This window comes from Dermacentor silvarum, chromosome 11 (assembly GCF_013339745.2).
Source record: "Dermacentor silvarum isolate Dsil-2018 chromosome 11, BIME_Dsil_1.4, whole genome shotgun sequence".
Lineage (NCBI taxonomy): Eukaryota > Metazoa > Arthropoda > Arachnida > Ixodida > Ixodidae > Dermacentor > Dermacentor silvarum.
The window spans coordinates 75,298,179-75,317,459 of record NC_051164.1 but is presented as its reverse complement, the minus strand read 5'-3'; the positions used below and the strand labels follow the sequence as shown (position 1 = coordinate 75,317,459).

The window sequence follows — 19,281 nt, the reverse complement described above, 5'->3', positions numbered from 1 at the left end:
TTTCATGACGTCATGACGTAGGAGATGGCCACAGGAGCAGAATGTTATAGCGTTTTGACGCCTCACTATTAACCCATGCACATGAGACTCTTCCGGCCGATCGCATATACATATAAAACGGCAAGTCCCATCACGAATGGAGGAGGCTATGCCCCCGTATTCTATAGAACGTTCCTCAATGTGCTGTTCCTCCACGTCCTCGACTCAAGAAAGTATAGATGGCGGCGTCGCCTCTCGGCAGAAGTGGTCACTGTTCTTTAAGATCACACAGGGCAATTCTTGAGAAGCGTCGCGTCTTTTTCAGTCCACAGGATGCGCTGCGCTCGACTCGGTGAAGTGGAGGAATAGCTTCGAGCCTCCGCGGAGGATCGTTTCAGAATACGGGGGGGTGGTATACACATCGCGGCGACTCTTCGCATAAAAGAACACGCGGGGCATCGCAACTGCAGATCAGGCGCAGTTCTTCAAGCGCTTACGGCAGTGCTTCGACAACGGCCGCGCGGCTTTTGAGTCGACGACAGCGCGCATGCGTGCATGCACTCACGCACCAACAGAGAACGTTCCCGACGCAGCTCAGATCGCAATCCGACGCCGCGTACTATGTACACGCGCCGATATCGTATTCGCCCTCCTCCTCTTCCGTCTTCCTCGGAGCTCGTTGGAACGCGGCGTGGGATTAATCGGGCCGATTTATCTGCCGTTCAACGACAAGGGCGCAAAGCGCCGGTAAGGTACCTCACCCATTCGCTCGCGGGGTCCGGTTGCCCAACCCACGCGCTGCATGCAGTCTCCTCGGCCTGCGACGGTTCTTTCCATCTCGGCGCTTTCTTGTCCTTGCGTTATTTCTTCCTTTTTCTCATTTCGGGACGCAGTGGGAGGCGTGACTCGTCGCTTGTCATTACTGCATGCTGCTTCGAGCGCATGCATGCCATGTATAAGTGTATATATACATGAACGGGTTCCTCTTCAAGGTGACTCATTGCGAAGGAAAAACGACGGTTCTTGTCGCCTTTTCAGCGAAAGCATTAGTTTACGCTGACGACCATAATGGCTGCGAAGCACATGACCTTTTATACTTCGAGAACAAAGGGTGGTTGTGTGAGTGAATAAATTATCGCCACTTGCACTGGACACGTGCCAGTGCTTACACTTTCTCGGTTAAGGTCCTCAATCATTTGTTGTAATTCATCTCCATTGTGGCTGAATAGGACAATGTCATCTGCAAACCGAAGGTTGCTGAGATATTTGCTGATCATCACTCCTAAGCCTTCCCAGTATAATGGCTTGAATACTTCTTCTACAGCATGCAGTGAATAACATTGAAGAGATTGTGTCTCCTCGCCCGACCCCTTGCGTGCGTGTACATAGGTGTATGTGCCGTTAGTGTGTTTCTCCTCACTTCTGGTTAACCTCCCTGCCTCTCCTCTCTCGCTTGCTCTCTCTCTCTTGTGTGTTTGTCTGGTCACAGCGTACACCATATCTTTCATCCATTACCTGGAGGGCATGCAGGCAAACATCGCCAGCTTTCATGAATGACAGCATATCTATCTATCTATCTATCTATCTATCTATCTATCTATCTATCTATCTATTATATATATATATATATATATATATATATATATATATATATATATATATATATATATATATATATGTCATCTATCTATCTATCTATCTATCTATCTGTCTAATAAAATATCGCTATAGCATATAGTTGGCGGTTCTGCTCCCTAAGCGATTTGCTTTGCAATGGCACAGACAACGTTTTCGGCTCACATCCAATGAACCGTGATATAACTACATGGAATAAAAGCGCGCAGGAAACGATAAACACAAATCGAAAGACGGGACAAGCGCTGCCTAAGTTTCAACTCGTTCGGTTTCCCATCCTTGCACAAACTATATGCTTGGTATACAGTGTCAATACAGTTGAATCGGCGTACAAGATCAATTAAGGTTGTGAAAGACAATGTTGCACTCGTAAGCCACTACGCTGTCACGGGTTTCAGTGGACCATATATAATCTTGCACTAACGCGGACGAGTTACCGTTACTAGGTAGGGTGTTAACGGGACACAATAGCCAACGACAGTGCTGACTTTGACGTCCTGCAAATGTTCTGTTCAATCGAAAACTATCAGACAATTCATTATTCGCTAGTATGGCTTTTAGCGAAAGGGTTAAACGTATAGCTGAGATGAGATTACGTCGCTATTGATACATTTGTGCTAGCAGTTAAGTGAGTCAAAAACCACGCACAGGAAAGAACGTCTGACGTGCATTCGTATAGGGACTTCTCTGTAGGTGTCGCTATAGGCGCTGGTACTCCCTTGCACGTCTCTGCATGACATCTGTAAAGTAACAACATATGTGCTCACCGAATTCGCACTCTATAGAAATTGCTCTTATCAAGACTGGTACGCTATACTTCGTTTCTTTATGCTGGCGGTTATCACACATCGTAACGACGCAGTAACCTCGAGCTGGTCAAGTGATGTGCACATGCACGTGCATGTACGTCTTCAGTACACCAAACCAGCACTAATGATTTAAGCAGCGGTAAATGTGTAGGTACACCACTGGCAAGGATCGTACGCTACAGCCAATAAAAATGTCAATTGCAATGATACGCGTGGAACAGATGCTTTCTATGAACGCCACAGGATTTACACCCACGGCGCACCCGAGCACCCATACGCGTCAGCGAACTAACCGCTCATTTCCCTTCTTTCCTTCCCTCCTCTCTCTCCCTGTCATCTTTGTGTTCCCTCTTCCCATTCCCCCGGTGTAGGGTAGCCAACCGGACGTTATTCTAGTTAACCTCCCTGCCTTCTGCCTTTCTCTTGCTTCCTTCATTGCTGTACAGCTCCGAACACACATGGTCCTGGGATCATTTAACTGCTATGGCGATGTAGTAAATAACGGGTTATTCCACGGAACTGTTTTACCATGCCTCTAAACGACTTGTATGCCGTCAGCATTAATAAAGAACAATGGCCCTCCATTAGGTAAATCACGTCTTTCCGCAGCGTTACTGGTCGTGCCGTGCATGGCAAATGGTCAGTATCCCATTGCGCATGAAACGATATCTGTCTGCAATGCCGTTGTATGACCTTTCCTGGCAGGAACCTCAAATGGAGATCTATTGTTCCACTAGATGGAAAATGAGATAGGTGGTGAAGTTCTCAAAGCTTATGATGTCACACTGTATACGCTGATCTCTATAACGCCAAACCTAACTTACATAACCCTGAGCAGGGTAAACAGGGTCAAATGATTTAGACAGCGCACTCTGCATACACAATTCATCTGCATACCTGAGGTGCATGATTCATCCCTAGACCCTCGTGTTAATGAGCAGGCATTCATTTAAGCCTTGTCCGCCAGTCATTCCACATGACGAAGTTCGCAATAAAGCAACCCTTTTATGTACAAGCCCACCTTATGTGATCATGCGCATGAAGACAACTATACGAATGTTGCGCAGCGCATGCTCAGCCGACGTCACGGACATTCATCACAATCCATCGCTGCAGCGTCAACTCGATAAAGCGCGAATTCAGCAAATTGTCATCCACTGCTGACAGAAACAGCAAATCGGCTTTCTACTCACGTCCTGGAAGTCAGCCATGTCGGCGCCCAAGCTCGCCTGCGGCGCCGGCAACAACAGTGCAGCACTCGTCATGGACTTGCCCTAGGGCACGACGACGGTCCGGACCCGTCTCCGGCGGGCAGGAGGACGACACCTGGCCGCCATCTTGCCGCACTCCGCCGCCTGACGATGCCCCCCTTCCTTCGCAGAGAGACGTTGCAGCGCCCCTCTCGACGCACGTGCGCAGAAACAAAATCGTCGTCAAAACGCCGCGTCAAACGCCGCCGGGCAGCTGGAGCGCCACACGATCGCACTACCAGCGGAGCGCCCGAAGCGACACTGGCGCCGAAACCGAACACAGCGCCGCCGCGCGTCGACGTGCCAACGCTCTCTCCTACGCCGCACCGTCGTCGTACGCAAAGCGTCGCTCTCGGTCGCTCCTCCTCCTTTCACCCGCTCCAAACCTCGAAGCCACGCCTCTTAATGATCGAGAGCGACCAATCCCGGTTCGCGCATCCGAATCAAAACTCCGCCCACCGCTTCTGGCAGAGCGGCGGCAACGGCGCGAGGAAGATTACTCCTCCTTTTCGGAGCGCGCCTGCGTCTCCCAACGGTTCATGCCTCGCTGATGCTGTTTCTTTTTCGCGTCGCGCGCTTCTGACGCGCTTCTCCTTGCGCTCGCGCGCGCACGTGTGGAGCGCTGAGGAGGAGGAGAGGAATGAGAGAGAGAGAGAGGAAGATGCTCGCGAACGCGCGCGCGTGCGCCCTTCTACCGCACACACACGCACGCGCTCTTTCTGACGCCGCAAGCGCCTCCAACGAACGACGCAGCGTCGTCATCGTGGCGGGGTCGCCGAAGCGGGGCCGATTAAGACGGGGAAAATTGAATAGAGGAAAAGAAGTTGTGTGGCCGGTGGCGGAGGGGGGAGTAGCAAAGCGGCTGCGGGCCAGCATGCTCCTAGGGGAGGGGGGGGAGGGGGTGTTTGAAAGGAGGAGCAGGGCAGCAGTTGAGGTGGAGAGAAGAAGAAAAAAAGATGATTTTCGGAGCGAGCGTCGGCGGTGGCAGCAGCAGCAGCAACCGAGGCACGGCGAAAGACCGCCTTCCTTCTCCCTGTAGTGCGTGGGAGCAGTTTGTCAACAATGGTAAGATTTCTGTCCCCCAACCATCATCTGCGCCCCCCCCCCCCCCTTCCTCACTTCTACTCGTTCTTCTTGCGTGGCACTAGTGGCAGCGCGGCCCACGGCAACGTGACAGCGGTCGGTCGCCGCAAGGGCTGTGGTTAAGGGCCATTAAAGAGCGCGTCTCTTGGCTGAGCATGGTGTGCGCGCCCGCTGGGAGGACTATAACGCATCGTCGTTCGTCGCTGCAGGGGTCACCCGAAGGGGGCACCGAGAGATGCCTCGCTGACAGTTTTTCTTCGTCCTCTTCTTCGTGCTCCGCGCGCGGCTTCTCCTCTCCTCGTCCCTTGCGAGAGGGCGTGTTAAAGACGCCAAGGCGGAGAGAAACGTCGCGTTTGTGCTGCGAGGCGCGTGTAAGCGCGGTGATGTGGCGCGCTTTGCGCGCGTGCCCAGGCGTCCCCGAGCGCTGCTGACGACGACGACGATGGCTTGTCTCGCCCTCACAACTGCCGCCGGTGGGCTTGCATTGTGTGCGTGTGTGTGCCTGTGTGCGGTCGTGCGTGCGTGCGCTCGCTTTTTTCTTTAATGGTTTATACTTCCTTGTTCTGTGCGCGTTTTTGTTCGTTCGTAATTGCGTTGCTTGCCGAGTTCCAAGACGTGTGCACTCCTCCGTTGGCTCTTTGTAACGCCGCGGCGGGCCGCAAGGATTTGTTTGTGCGCCAACCGGGCAACGACGAGCCATTGGTTCTCGTGTAAGGAGAGCCGGGATATGCGAGAGACGGCGTTCGCCTGCCGGAGAGCGTATATACATATGCCTCGAAGAATGCGCGCACGTGAGGTGTATGCGTGAATGCGCATGTTTTGGCCCATTTCCACGGCACAATTTTCCGTGGCTCGTTATTCGGCGCACCGACTTCTCGAATGCGGCATTTCTTCACGCCATACTTTGCCGCTGCTGCAGTGTAATCGCGGTGCGCGGCATTTTGCGGCAGAGCTGAAGGTCGTGCGTTCGGTTCTCTGCCGTGACATCCACGTTTTTATGACGCATGCATAATGTGCTTGAATGTAGTGTTGCAGACGTGTGAACATGGTCAGATATTAAGTCTGAAAGCTTGCGATATACAGTCGAATCCGGATATATCGAACCCACCTATAACGAATTATTGCGTATAACGAACAGCAGTAGAATCCCCTTGAAAATGCTTGTATGAAATTTTTAATTTTATATTTCGAATTACCTATACATTCAGGTGTAAAGTGGACGCGCCGACACATTGCCGAAGCCACGCTCTGAAGGCGTCCAAAATGCGCTCCGTGTTGTTATAGGCGCCATGAATGAGACAGGTTAGCACAACGTTGACGGGTGGATTGAAAATGTCTGAGTTACTGGTGATTCAGTTTGCCCTCATTAATCGTCGCCTATAATACATACCGCTCTGCGCTATCGCTAATTGATTCGGTTGTGCACGACACTATCAAATGTACGCATACGCGTCAGTCTACACGGTCATTCATCAAATGCAACAAACTCGAATGTTGAGTAATTGACTATGCAGTTTCTTGTTTCAGAATTTCTTCAAGTCAGCCACGTTATATGAAATGTTTACTGTGTTTGCTCGAAGAAAAAAAAAAGAAGCGCAATCAATACTCTTCTAATATTGTCACGACATAAACACGACATAATATACATAAACGGCTGAGTTTGTTATATATCTATAGCGATGATGTACGGCCTATAGACAGTACAAAAGAACAGGCTTGCTATCTCGTGTATACAATAAACATTAAATGCAGTGCCAACTTCTGCCTGCATTTATACGGGGCGGTACGTAATAGTCACATTTGTTAAGAGGAGTTCAGGCAACGTATGTGTGGCTTCGAATAAGTGATGCATTATGCGTTGCACAAAGGTAATATCTTGCTAGATTACATTAAGCGTGAAGTGAACAGCATCCGAATTTTACATTATGGTCGGCAACTGTGTAGTATAACGCACTTATGTTGAACTTAAGTTTGCCTGTGAGCCTTGCTCTAAACATAGACTTGGCTGCTAAGTTTACTTAGTTATAGTAAAGCACTATATCAACTGGTAACGCTACCACTATTGCAGCGCTAAATATCACCATTCGACACTCCGTGTATAGAAAGAAGCATACACTCTTTAAAAAATGCTGCACTTTCATTTCTGTGCCCTGCATGAATGCCTCTGGTGATCTATACGAGCTGCTTAGCAACACTTATTCAAACAATTCCCACCACGAGCCTGCATATCGACAAGGGCTAGTTCAGTCTGGTCAAAGCCCCGTTAGCTTGCATTATCTACATATCATAAAAAGAAAGAGAGAGAGAAAGAAACAAGCACTTCGAACGAAACAAGCCTTAAATAAACCGGATTCATTCATTCATTCATTCATTCATTCATTCATTCATTCATTCAAGTTCATGGTACTTCATGGAGGCCAAGTTGCAGTCCAAGCAGACGTGGCTTAAAGTAATAAAAAAAGAACTTTCAGATACCAATCATAGAACATAAAATAAAAGCAGTAAGAACACGAAACGGTATGTCCTTGGATAACAAAAGAAGCAAACGCCGTTTTAAAAAGAAAAATACACCTTTCCCAAAAGGGCTATATAATACGCAAAATAATGTAAAAACATACTTTCCAATGCGTTACGGCCACAGAAAGTGTACCATTCGGAAATGGTATTAATCAAAAAGAATATAATGTTAATATTTCAACGATTCGATCGCCTTTGCGGATATTTGTTTCAACGCATTTCCTGTATACGCCGAGCCTTTCGAATCTTTATATGTATAAATGACACACGATTGCATAGCCATATATGATTTACGTTCGGAGACGCACTAAGCAGTCGAATCTGACTGAATGTTCAGCACATTTCTATGTTTCAATGCGGTTCCAACCATGCGTTTGCCCTGGTTGGAGGTCAAAGTTTAGATATTTTTTAAACATACCTAATTAGTGTCATTCGTACTATTGCTCCACATATATATTTTTTTTCATCTCTATATTTGCTGTAAATAAAACATCTCTGTGGGCTTACCCGAGAGCGGATAAGAACCTTACCAAAAGCGAGGAAGTTATGTGGGGGAAGCTGCAAATGGGGGTATTTCCGAACCCACAACTCTAGAGCAAATGGCATCCCTCGGTGTATAGCCCTCGGTGTAGGCATTGTGATGGTATAGCGGACTTAGTCCACATGGTTTGGACCTGTCCTAGCTTTGATGAGCCACATAGATGTAGAGAATCCTGGGAGTCCTTGCTACTCAACGAAGAAAATGCTCAACGAGAAGTCATAGGTCTCGCCCTGACCGCCGCCGCGTCCCAAGGGATCCCGGCCGACGCTTATAGGGAGGATGAGCGTGGGTTTAGGCTGAAGGCTCTACCCCGTCATCTATTTGACGGGTGCAAATAAAGTCACTTCTCTCTCTCTCTCTCTCTCTCTCTCTATGGGCATCGTAAATTACGAGAGCTCCAAGTGTTCATCCCTGGGCATATTCGTGACATTTCGCTCAGAAGTGTCTCGAAACAGCGCTCTCCCGAGTACAGGTGTTCGTATACATATGACGTCAAACGGTAATGGATTATTATGTGCATGTATACGGTATAAAGTGCAAGTTCGCGCAACATTTCATACCCGGTTAGCACATATAATGTGTCACCGACATCCCGTGATTGTCGACGCAAGTTAGGTGCAATACCAGCATCCCCACAGTTCGTGTTTCGTCCTTAATTCTCTGTATATTTACTCTCCCGCAACCTTGAGCACATCCATATAGGACGCTTATCATCGTTGCTATTCCCCTTCCCCATTCCCCCGGTGTAGGGTAGCCAACCGGACGTTACTCTGGTTAACCTCCCTGCCTTCTGCCTTTCTCTTTCCTCCTCCCCTCCTATCATCGTTGCCCCATTTTACCTGTAAAGCCCCAACCAGACGTACGCGCTGGAAAGCGTCCGCACGCGCCGCATCGCGCCTAGGCGCGTACGGCGTCAGGCGCGGAGACTGCGTCGCGTGTGAACGCGTTGCGGCGTGGACACTATACCAATGCTAGAATTTTTACGCCCGCGCCGGAAGCTGCCACCGCGTCTCCCGCGCGACGCTCCTCACGTGACCGCAGAACGCCTATGACGTGACCACGGCGAACCAGCGTGACTTCCGGAATGACTCTTCGCGCGGCGTGCAGGCAAACCCAGGCAAGCTGCGTGCTTTGTGTTCGTCGTTCCGCGCGCTTGGTAGATTGAGCATGGCAGCCGCGACGAAACGTGCAGGGACGCGCGGCAACTCGTGCATCGTTTGGGTGCGCGCCCTCTTCCTCTATCGGACGCGACGTGACGTCGAGTGAGCGTGGCGCGTGCGGACGCTTTCCAACGCGTACGTCTGGTTGGGGCCTAGGAATATATTTCCCGGCCTATCTTATAAAATCAATAAATAAATAAATATAATCTTATAAAATTAGATTGCACACCGTGCGCTTAAAATTTGTTATACACACGACACGGTTAGGTTTAGCAACCTTCACCAATCTTCTGTGCAGGGTCTGCTATGCATAAACGTTTCCCTCCGTACTGACAAGCATTGACTGGTGCATATACGTAAGCGTATTTGGCCACAAAATCTGAGGACGCATTTCTCAAAAGTGGGGCTAAGCACGGGATTACTGCGGAATGTATATCACTGCATCATATCGGGGCTTCAATTTGTGCAATTGAGACATCTGCCCTATAAATTAACAATGAAGAGGTTAACGACTACAAAAATTGTACTTAGCTGACATGGCAGTGCATCTTGCCTCTCTCCAACTAATCCAACTAATGTGACAGAATTTCACTCACTGCAATAGAAGGGCATCGATATGGTAAGTATATAGTTTCGCTAAAAAAAGATCACTTGGTAGAATAGCACAAAGGTGAAATCGAAGTTACGTTTCTTAAGTTATAAGAAAGACACCTGCATTCAATTTTTCCGCGGTGACGCTAAAATTGACGTAACTCAATGCATGTGACCATAGTCGTTGAACTTAGCCAGCGCTGGAGGCAGGAAAGTAACTAAGCGCTGCCGTGATTAATCCAGCAAGCTCGCGTTCACCTTATGCGCAAAACCGCACGAGAGAGCCACTTGGATGGCCAGGTTTATATTTTCGATTCAGCTAGATCGAGCAGCCATATAATGATTTCCTTGGGGAAAAAAGTATTGTGCATTTAGCATATACTTGCTTTTTGGAGGGTGTGAAAACCACCTTAAAATATTAGTTTCTTTTTTTTCATCTTTTTTTTTCTTTTTTTAGAGAATTTTGAAATATATACGGCAACATTGATGCCTTCAGGTAGCATATGTGGGTTTATTGACCAGTTGCCGTCACCCAAAAAGATCACGTGCTCGTGACGCCTGCGGCAGAAAGGATGTTTCACATCCGCCGCCATGGTTTATGAGTGGTGGCGCTGGCTAACATTCCCAGGGTTAGTTCTAGTTGTAAAGCATAAATACCCCAGAAAGCGGATGGGAAAATGGCTCCGCGGTACCTCAATGGTATAGAGGATCGCACGCGTAATGCGAAGACGTGGGATCGTTCCCCACCTGCGGACAGTTGTTTTTTTTTTTTTTTCAACCTTTTTCATTGCCTTTAATTTATCATTTCTTTATTTCAGTTACTAAGTACAAGTAATTTTCCCTATGTTGTCCCTGGTGCCATTGTTTGTTGGCGTCTTATGATATGATTATATATATGTGAAGAAAAGGAACCGAGGGGCCCGATTTTTATTAATCATAGCATAAGAAGCTAACAAACAATGACACCCAGGACAGGATATTGGAAATCACTTGTACTTAATAATTCAATTAAAGAAAACGATAAATTAACAGAAATTAAAGTGGATAAAAAACAACTGTCCGCAGGTGGGGAACGAACCCACGTCTTCGCATTACGCGAAGAGGTGGGTTCGTATATATATATATATATATATATATATATATATATTGTAAAGGGGGTTTATTTGGGTCGTAGAGCGGCAGCGTGAAAGGCAGCACCAGCAGGCAGGGCGTAGCCAGAGAGCGAACTGGGTACGAGCCACACGATGGCCACGGGGCTGTTCAGAGTGCCGATCTTCTTCCTCGCAATATATATATATATATATATATATATATATATAATACATAGGCTGTATGTATATAGGCATATATATACAGAATTTTGAAATATCGCCTGTGGTCGACAACACAATTGTACTGCCTGGGGTAGTACTCCACATTAATACGCGGACATTAATCGCATGAGAAGTCACTGTTGATATTTAATGAAATAACAATTCTTCATAATTAAATTTCTAACTAATCACATCATGAAACGTGTGATTGACGAATTGAAACCTGTTGGTTCTGAAGCTAAGTCCACTTGGGACGTAAGCATAGAAACAATGCAGCACATGTTTGGCAATAAGCGCTGTGAAAATTGCGGCAAAATACACTTTTGTTCCACTTTGCAATGCAGCACAACCTTAAGTAAAACGTACGCGCCTTTCGTCGGCACAACCTTTAAGCGCGTATCTCAAGAGTGGAGAATGGTTTCTATGTGGTGCATGTCTTGCGTATAGGGAACCCGGGGAACGAGGCGGCCCACCAGTGTGCTCGAGGATTCGTCAGCCGAGCGGTGGGTCCCGTCTCCGACCCAGGGGACCTGGTCAGCGAGCCACTGACCACATACCACGAAATTGCCCAATACTACCGCCTCGCAAGACGGACAAAACCCCCACCTCATCCCAAGCTCACCAAGGGACAAGAAGTCACCTGGCGCCGACTCCAAACGCACTCCTTTCCCAGCCCACAAATATACGCACACTTTTACCCTGACTTGACAGACCCACACTGCTCATTATGTGGGTCCATAGCCTCCTTAAATCATATTCTCTGGGACTGCAGAGAAGATCTCCCCCCACCAGATCTCCTGGCCACTCCCTCGCCTGAAGCGTGGGAAGCGATACTCATGAACCCGAACCTGGAGGTTCAACTTCGGGCCATCAAAAGAGCTGAGGAGGTGGCTGTAAGGCACCACCTGGTAGCCACCCCTCACTAAGCAAATTAACAAAATAAAGTTGTTTCCTCCTCCTTGCGTAGTGGTCGGCACGAATTTGCTAATTGCAATATGCGCTCTAAAATGACTAGTTTTACATCTAATCAATCTTCATCTCTTCGGTTCCAATTTCCCGTGAAAGAAGTGATGACCACCTCTTTGAGTAAATACAGCTCAAGCAGTAGAAATGTGGCACCGGCGACATTTAAAAAAAGAATCGCGTGCATATGTGACCACATCTACATCACAGGCAATACTTTCGTCCAGATCACCCTCTTAATCTGTCGGAATTTTGTGTTTGCATATGTTTAGCACCCGAAAATTCGGCCACAGAAACCACCACAAAACTTATTTTATGTAAATTTCGTCCGTGATTGACCGCTGCTGTGTTGATTGCCTCTTTTCACTCAGATCGCTATCGTGAATGGATGGCGCCTGAACGTACGCAGGTGAGAAACGCTCTTTGTTATTACGAGCTCAGCATTGCCTGCATTCACGACGTTCCAGATGGTCGTGCTGAATTCATTGCCTCTATGTTAACATCGTAGTTTCATGCTTCTGTAATAAGATATTCGTCAGAAGAAAAGACGACAAAAAAAAAAAAAGAAAGAAACGCATTTCAGTGCTCCTTCCAGCGACCCCCATAGGTGCGCTGGCTCTTCACGTCCCAAACCATACCGTCTTTGGCCGTTGTATCGATACTTACCAGCGAAGACTTGATTTACCTCTTTCTTGGCACAAAATGGTAACTTCTATATACCCACAACCTCCCTGAACCCTTTCCTTATGCAAGGACAGTTTGAATAAAGGTGTCAAAACTATCGACGTGTTGCTTGTGTCCTGCTTACTGGCTTTCACAGCGCTGTATACACTGCAACGCTGTGTATAGAGAGAGATTGTGGTTGTGAAGAGGAAGAGGCGCAATACAACGAGCTTCCGTGGAGAGTGAGTGAGTGAGTGAGTGAGTGAGTGAGTGAGTGAGTGAGTGAGTGAGTGAGTGAGTGAGTGAGTGAGTGAGTGAGTGAGTGAGTGAGTGAGTGAGTGAGTGAGTGAGTGAGTGAGTGAGTGAGTGAGTGAGTGAGTGAGTGAGTGAGTGAGTGAGTGAGTGAGTGAGTGAGTGAGTGAGTGAGTGAGTGAGTGAGTGCTGTTGCCACATGTATAATATGTGTTGTACCTCTGTCTTGTTAGCAGTGAGCTAGCACCTCATGTCTGCCGTGACCCGCCCACAAGCGACTTGCGCTTATGCGGGCACGAAATGTGTAATAAGTTGTGAGCTGCGGAAATAAAGGCGTATGTATGTACGTAAAAAAAAATGTCCATAGCCCACCGCTTATAAGGTCTATGTAGCGGTGATACCATATTGTCCCGATGACAAAATCACTTAGAAACCTTAAGTTCAGCATCTCTTCGTACAGCCTACCTCAAGTATACCTCCCATTTCTAGGCCTGCGTGTTCGCATTCGCAAACGCATCGAACGATGATGCTCGCCGAATATTATGATCTACGGTGACGGGAAACCTGATGACAACCAACATGGCGGCGTCGGTGGTGTAGGTGGGGGCGGGGAAAGGGGGGGGGGAGGAAAGGAGGAACAGAAGAAAAGACTGATAGATCCTGTTCCTAAGGCGCGGCTCCCGAAAACGCCGCGAGAAGGCGCTGCAAAAGCGGCTGCGTCAATGATCGTAAGCTCCTGCCGAGTCAAATGAAATCGCAGCTCGGCCGCGGTGCTTAAAAAAGCACAAAGAGACAAGAAAAGAACGAGAAAGGAGCTGAAGTATTGCGGCAGGGACGTTCTCGGGGGATGAGAGAAAGAGAGAAAGTGAGGAAGCCAAATGGAAGCAGACAGCACCGGGGAGAGAAGTGAAGGCTACGGCCCGGCAGGGGCGCTGCGAGCGGCAAGCAGCGGACTAATCGATGCGCCGTGAGCGCGTAGCGTACGCTTCCATCATCTGGCCTTTGCACCACGCGTGCTGGAGAAAAAGAAAAAAAAAAGAAAGCAGCTAAACCTTAAACGCGCGCACGTGCGTGCGGCGCCCCCGCACAGCTATAGCACGCGGCGGTTCGTATAAGCGCGAACGTGTTTGCTGTCGATTTTTATCTCGGGTGGCGCTGACGGCGGCGGCTTTTGAGCGGCGCCGTTTGGAGCGCACTACCTGTGTTTCACGAGGCGCGGCCGCGAAGAAGCCAGTTTCTTCGTCTTGAAGAAAAGATTATTGCCCCTCTCCTTCCCGAAAGGCAGCAGCAGTGAACGGCGTTTTGATATTCATTTCTGTCTTTTTTTTTTTTTACAAGCGCGAGCGCGGAACGCATGAAGCTCTGCTTCCCGAGTTTTACTGTACACTTGCTTGTCTATATATCGCCTCAGTTGTGGTTATACTCCGACACTGTGCAAGTTTCTGTATGCGGAGTCGCAATTAGACCTCGTCGGGACAGCCGTTTGTGCTGTATGCAGTATGCTGTATACCTACACGTCGTCTATTCTACTTCATTGCCATCCATTCGCTTTAATCCTTGCGAGAAACACCTTAGTGAAAAGGGTATGCTCTATTATAAAAGCTGGCAGAGATACAGCAGACTATCAGACTTAGTGGTGAACCCACTTTCAAATTCAGCACTTTCAAGGTCTATTGAAATTTTGGGTAACAGCGCAAACAGACGACCACAAGAAGGGAGACACGTACACACAGGCGCTGAATAACAACTGGTTTTATTACGACCACATACAATAAAACCAGTTGTTAGTCAGCGCCTGTGTGTACGTGTCTCCCTTCTTGTGGTCGTCTGTTTGCGCTGTTACCCAAAGTTTCAAGATGTACCAACTCGCCCAAAAAGAAGTATTGACAAAGTCTATACGACCTAAAACAGAAATACGCCTTGCATCATCAAGTGTATACAGGACAACCATCGAACTAGATGCCAGAGAGAGAGAGAGCAAGGAGAGGAAAGGCAGGGAGGTCAACCAGAAGAGCATCCGGTTTGCTACCCTGCACTAGGGGTAAGGAAAAGGGGAGATAGAAAGAGAAAAATAGGGAGAGAATGAGCACTGAGTACACGTGGGACGATGTACAGGGACACTATAGGCGGTCTCTTAATCCGGTGCACTTCAAATACTGTACTAATGCACGCAACGCTTTTTGTGCCAGTGACGGGTGTAGCCACGGTCCGAGTATCTTTGACTCAGAGAACGGTCTCGAGTCCAGCCGGTTTAAAGTTGTCCTGGGAGAGAGGCGTTGTACGTCGTAGCGAGGACAGGTACACAATAGGTGTTCGATGGTTTCCTCGCACATACAGGAGTGCGACTAGATGCCAGCATGCATAAGAAGGGCTAATGGGTAAAACTAACGCCAATAGCACCAGATATTTTATTTGGTTTATTTACATGATCGGGGGCGCTGGAAAGGCTGGCAACTCTAATCAAGGAGTTAACTCCTGCTGCAAAAAAAAAAACAGAAAAAAAAACAGAAATTGAGGGCCTACGAAGTCGTTAAGGTGAGATGGCAGACAATATTCCTCAAAAAAGCATTTGTCTAACTGTTATACAAAATATACCCCTTTTCACGACGAATATATCTTCCAAATTTTATACCGAAACATGCCCATGTGTTTAAGCCATGGCACCAAAGGTACCTCCGGAGCATCTATTAAAATCGGCTTGGCTTCATAGTGATTTGACAGAACCACTTCAATAAAGCTATACAAATATGCAAAACAGATTTTTCTTTATATTTAATCTTTTTTTGTTTGTTTCTTTTTTTGTTTTTATGATGTGGTTTTATGATGTGTTTTTGATGATGTGGTAATATAGCTGACTTTAGCTTTTCAGAAATTTGAATATTTAGCGAAAATGGCATTTCTGACCGTTGGTGGCAGCGCGCTTGTTTGTACACCAGCGATCTTGTTCATCGTACTTCAAGTTCTCTATAATTGCCAAGGCAAACAGAGTTGTATTTACATGCTACACTCACAAACAGGGATGCCTCGTTTCTCATCAAACATGAAGAAAAACCTCAGACTCGGCGAAAACCGGTATGCTACCCTGAATCAACATCTACCTCGTCAAGCCGTACTCACGAAGCCGAGCCCCATGAAGATCGCTGGCATCTCGCTCAATTACTCAAAAGCAAGCCAAATATAAAAGCCATATAAATTGCCAGGAGAGATTCTTCAAAGGAATTACTGGCAGTTAGTGTTCGAAGTTATGTCCCTGGTGAATATTAGAAATCATGGTTCATAACTGAACACTTAAACGCGATTCCTCGAAAACGCTGTTCTTGCTCACAAAAAGCAACATTATCAACGCAACTATAACAAAACTGTTTGCTGCGAAATTTGGCTTAGTTGTTGTAATGTGCTTTGTGCATCCACAGAAGCAAAACAATTACGTTAGCTCAAGAATTTTTTCCTAAAAAGATATTCTTCCCATATTCACCTGATATTGCGATGTTATTCCCGAAAGAAATTATGTTGAAGCGAATTGCAAACAAAATGTTATTGCTCCAGTTCACTCAAAAGCCCACTTCGTGAACAATATTTCACACAAGTCAACGCTCTAACTGCGTTATTTAATTTTTTTAATGTTCCTTAACTAAAGAACAACCATCGGATAGATATAAAAAAATACCATTCCAGTATTTCTCAACATTTTTTTGGATATAACTCGGTATGCTTAATGGGCTATGCAATTACTGAACATCTGCAAATTAAAAAAAAACAATTTTCGGATTTGTGTCAAAGTTCCGAATTTATGTAATTGCCTTACTTTGATTATTTCTGTGTGAACGCTTACGGTGTAATCTTAATTATTCTTACGTTAATGTACTCGTTACGTTGTTGTTTTGAAGTGATGGGATCACAGGAAAACATGCCATCGAAAGGTCGGTTATCCCAATCATCATGAAGTCCAGCGACTAAGGAACGTGAAGAAGAAAAAAAGAAAAAAAAAGAAGGTAGGAAGGAAAAATAGCGGATCATCATCACTTAACTCAGGCGGAGCATGCTGTACAATATATGAATAGTGAGAGCGTGCTGTAATAGCGAAATATGAAAGTCCAGTCACAGCGTGCGTTGCCAGACCAGTACCCTGTCTATACCGCCTCGGCATAAAAAAAAAAAACACAAAAAATAGCCCTTGCACACAGAGCCGAGGAAAGCACAGACCCCCCTCCCCCAAGAAAAAAAAAATAGTGCAAGTCCACATAAACGCGCACGAAGTCAGATACCGAGCACGTTCACGATCCATCGACTTTCAACGAAACTCACTGTCGGAGAGTGACGAAGTGCTGTGGCGCAATCACTGTAGCCTCCTGTGCACTTTAAGGAGGTCAAGGTGCCGATAGAAGACGAGTTCCGATGTTCATAGGACTGCGAGATAAAACACATGTTCACTGACCGCATTCCGCTGTACTCGTTATAAACCCAACGAAGAAAACCGAACACACTGGCGGAAAATAAGAATGTTTCGAAATACCGCTTCTCATCAAGGCACAACACGACCAACGCTACACGGTGGACTACGTCCAGAGGTGCGTGGAAAATGAAGGCACCTAATATCAATAAAATTTTCATTCATTCATTCATTCATTCATTCATTCATTCATTCATTCATTCATTCATTCATTCATTCATTCATTCATTCAATCAATCAATCAATCAATCAATCAATCAATCAATCAATCCGGAAGAACCAGAGGAGGAAGCGACATTGCTGTTAGAGCTGTACGGAAGTCACGACAGGATCGAGGAGCTGACGTGTGCGACGGCGACGTTGATTGACCGTTCTCGCAACAAGGTGTCATGACACTGTGACATATATTCTAAAAAGGTTGGTGGTACAGACTTTAGTGACTAAAGGTCAACTCTAGATCAAGCTCAGTTTTCAAACAACCTATTCGGCGAGGTCTCGCTCTTCTTAGGTTAATTTCGATCAGAATCACCACAGCCTAGAGAAATTAGCGCTCGCGAGCGTTTCAGATTTAGCGAAGCACCGGCAAGCACCGTCAGCTAAGCCTTCCGTATACGTGTGCATAGCTTTAGTACTTATTCTATACTGGCCTGTAAAGTAAGCATATAGCGGGAAACCTGCCAAGAAATACAGACATCATGGCGACGGCCCGGGCCAATGTTCACACTCTGTCACAGTGGTAAGATGTGTCGTGATCTAATTGTGCGCTGAAGACGAAATGTGAGTGCAAGATAACGTTAACCTCGTGGTATCTTGTGAGTGCGGAATACTGAAGGCAGCTCTGGCGAACAGGGTGACGACTTAAGAATAGACATACACTCAAGTTGTAAATGAAAGACCTGCACGGTGCCAGAAGCGGGACAAAGCAATTTCAAAGTTCTAAAAGCAGTGCTCTACTTGTGATGTTATTGTGCTAACCGTATTTCACAGATGACACCACGTATACCTAAATGCAATTGGTTCTTAAGTGCATATCTTTCGAAGTGGTTTGACGAATCCAATCAAGACATGCTAATAGCGGGCGCGTGAGCTTGTAAAGCCTGAACACCGCAGTGAAACAGATCGGCAATACAGTCGAACCAGTAAATATCGAATCTGAAGGGGATCCCAAAAAAGTTCGATATATAGGTAATTCGATATATGAATTAAGCATTTTGTACAAAAAGTTTCAAGGGGACTTTACTGTTGTTCGTTATACACAATAATTCGTTATACGTGGGGTCGATATATCCGGGTTCGGCTGTAATAAATCCCAAATGAAGAACTGAAGGAAAAACGCGGATATTCACGTCAAAGTTTCAGCGGATATTCACCAGAAACGAACAACGGCGAGTCGGAACAACCTAAATCACGTGACAAAGTATGTTTTATCACATGGTGCACAATTAGTCTGGTTCATTCGTCCGCGCGCAAAAGCGACGCGAGTACTTGCTAAGCCATGCGCTGTTCTCAAAAAAAAAATGCAGCATGCTGACGTATCTACGCTCACCGACATACTCCAACGCGCGCGCAGACAAAAACAACGTAAGCGTTCGAAAGACCACGTGACTATCGTCCCACGACGAACGCACGTTGACCATCAGCGTCACCGGGCGGCAGACGTCTCAATCGAGAGTCGAGACCCGCGGTCATTAGAGGACTGACGCGAGGTGGGGAGAGCATAGATGGTTGCTCGCGGGAGGGTTAAGGGCAAGCGGCAAATGGCCGGTGGAGAGGGACAACAGAAAAAACAACGTCCACACAGCAGCGATGACCACAGGGTCCGTTGCGCGTGCCCTCTTATTACCGGGGTCGCCCCTTTCAGCGACAACAATGAGCGTACCGTATAAGCACATGGCTCGCGAGCGCTTGCCGCGTTTGGTGATATATATACGCGTGTCTTTTGTGCAAACACTGCCAGCCCCCACAGCGCGCGCGATGAGGTGGCCGAGGCAACAGCACACCCTCCGCACCAGCCCCCCTCTTCCGCCAACGGAAGCGACGGTCGGTCAGCGCTTGTGCTTTACCGTCCCGGACAC

General features: G+C 47.1%; 1 protein-coding gene across 4 annotated transcripts in view; it reads right to left on the bottom strand.

Moving 5' to 3' along the window:
* Positions 1–19,281, bottom strand: part of LOC119433981 (Krueppel-like factor 2) — a 102,986-nt gene that overhangs the window by 49,068 nt on the left and 34,637 nt on the right. The window contains exon 1 of one of the 4 annotated variants that reach the window (XM_049659346.1): positions 17,062–17,145. The exons of 2 other annotated variants lie outside the window; for them this stretch is intronic. Coding sequence is in view for 1 of the 2 variants with exons in the window: in XM_037701270.2 (XP_037557198.1) it covers positions 3,617–3,688 (72 nt within the window). In the remaining variant the exon portion in view is untranslated. Of the gene's footprint in view, positions 1–3,616; positions 3,904–17,061; positions 17,146–19,281 lie in introns of those variants that run through there. One more of the 4 variants, XM_037701270.2, reaches the window with a different exon arrangement.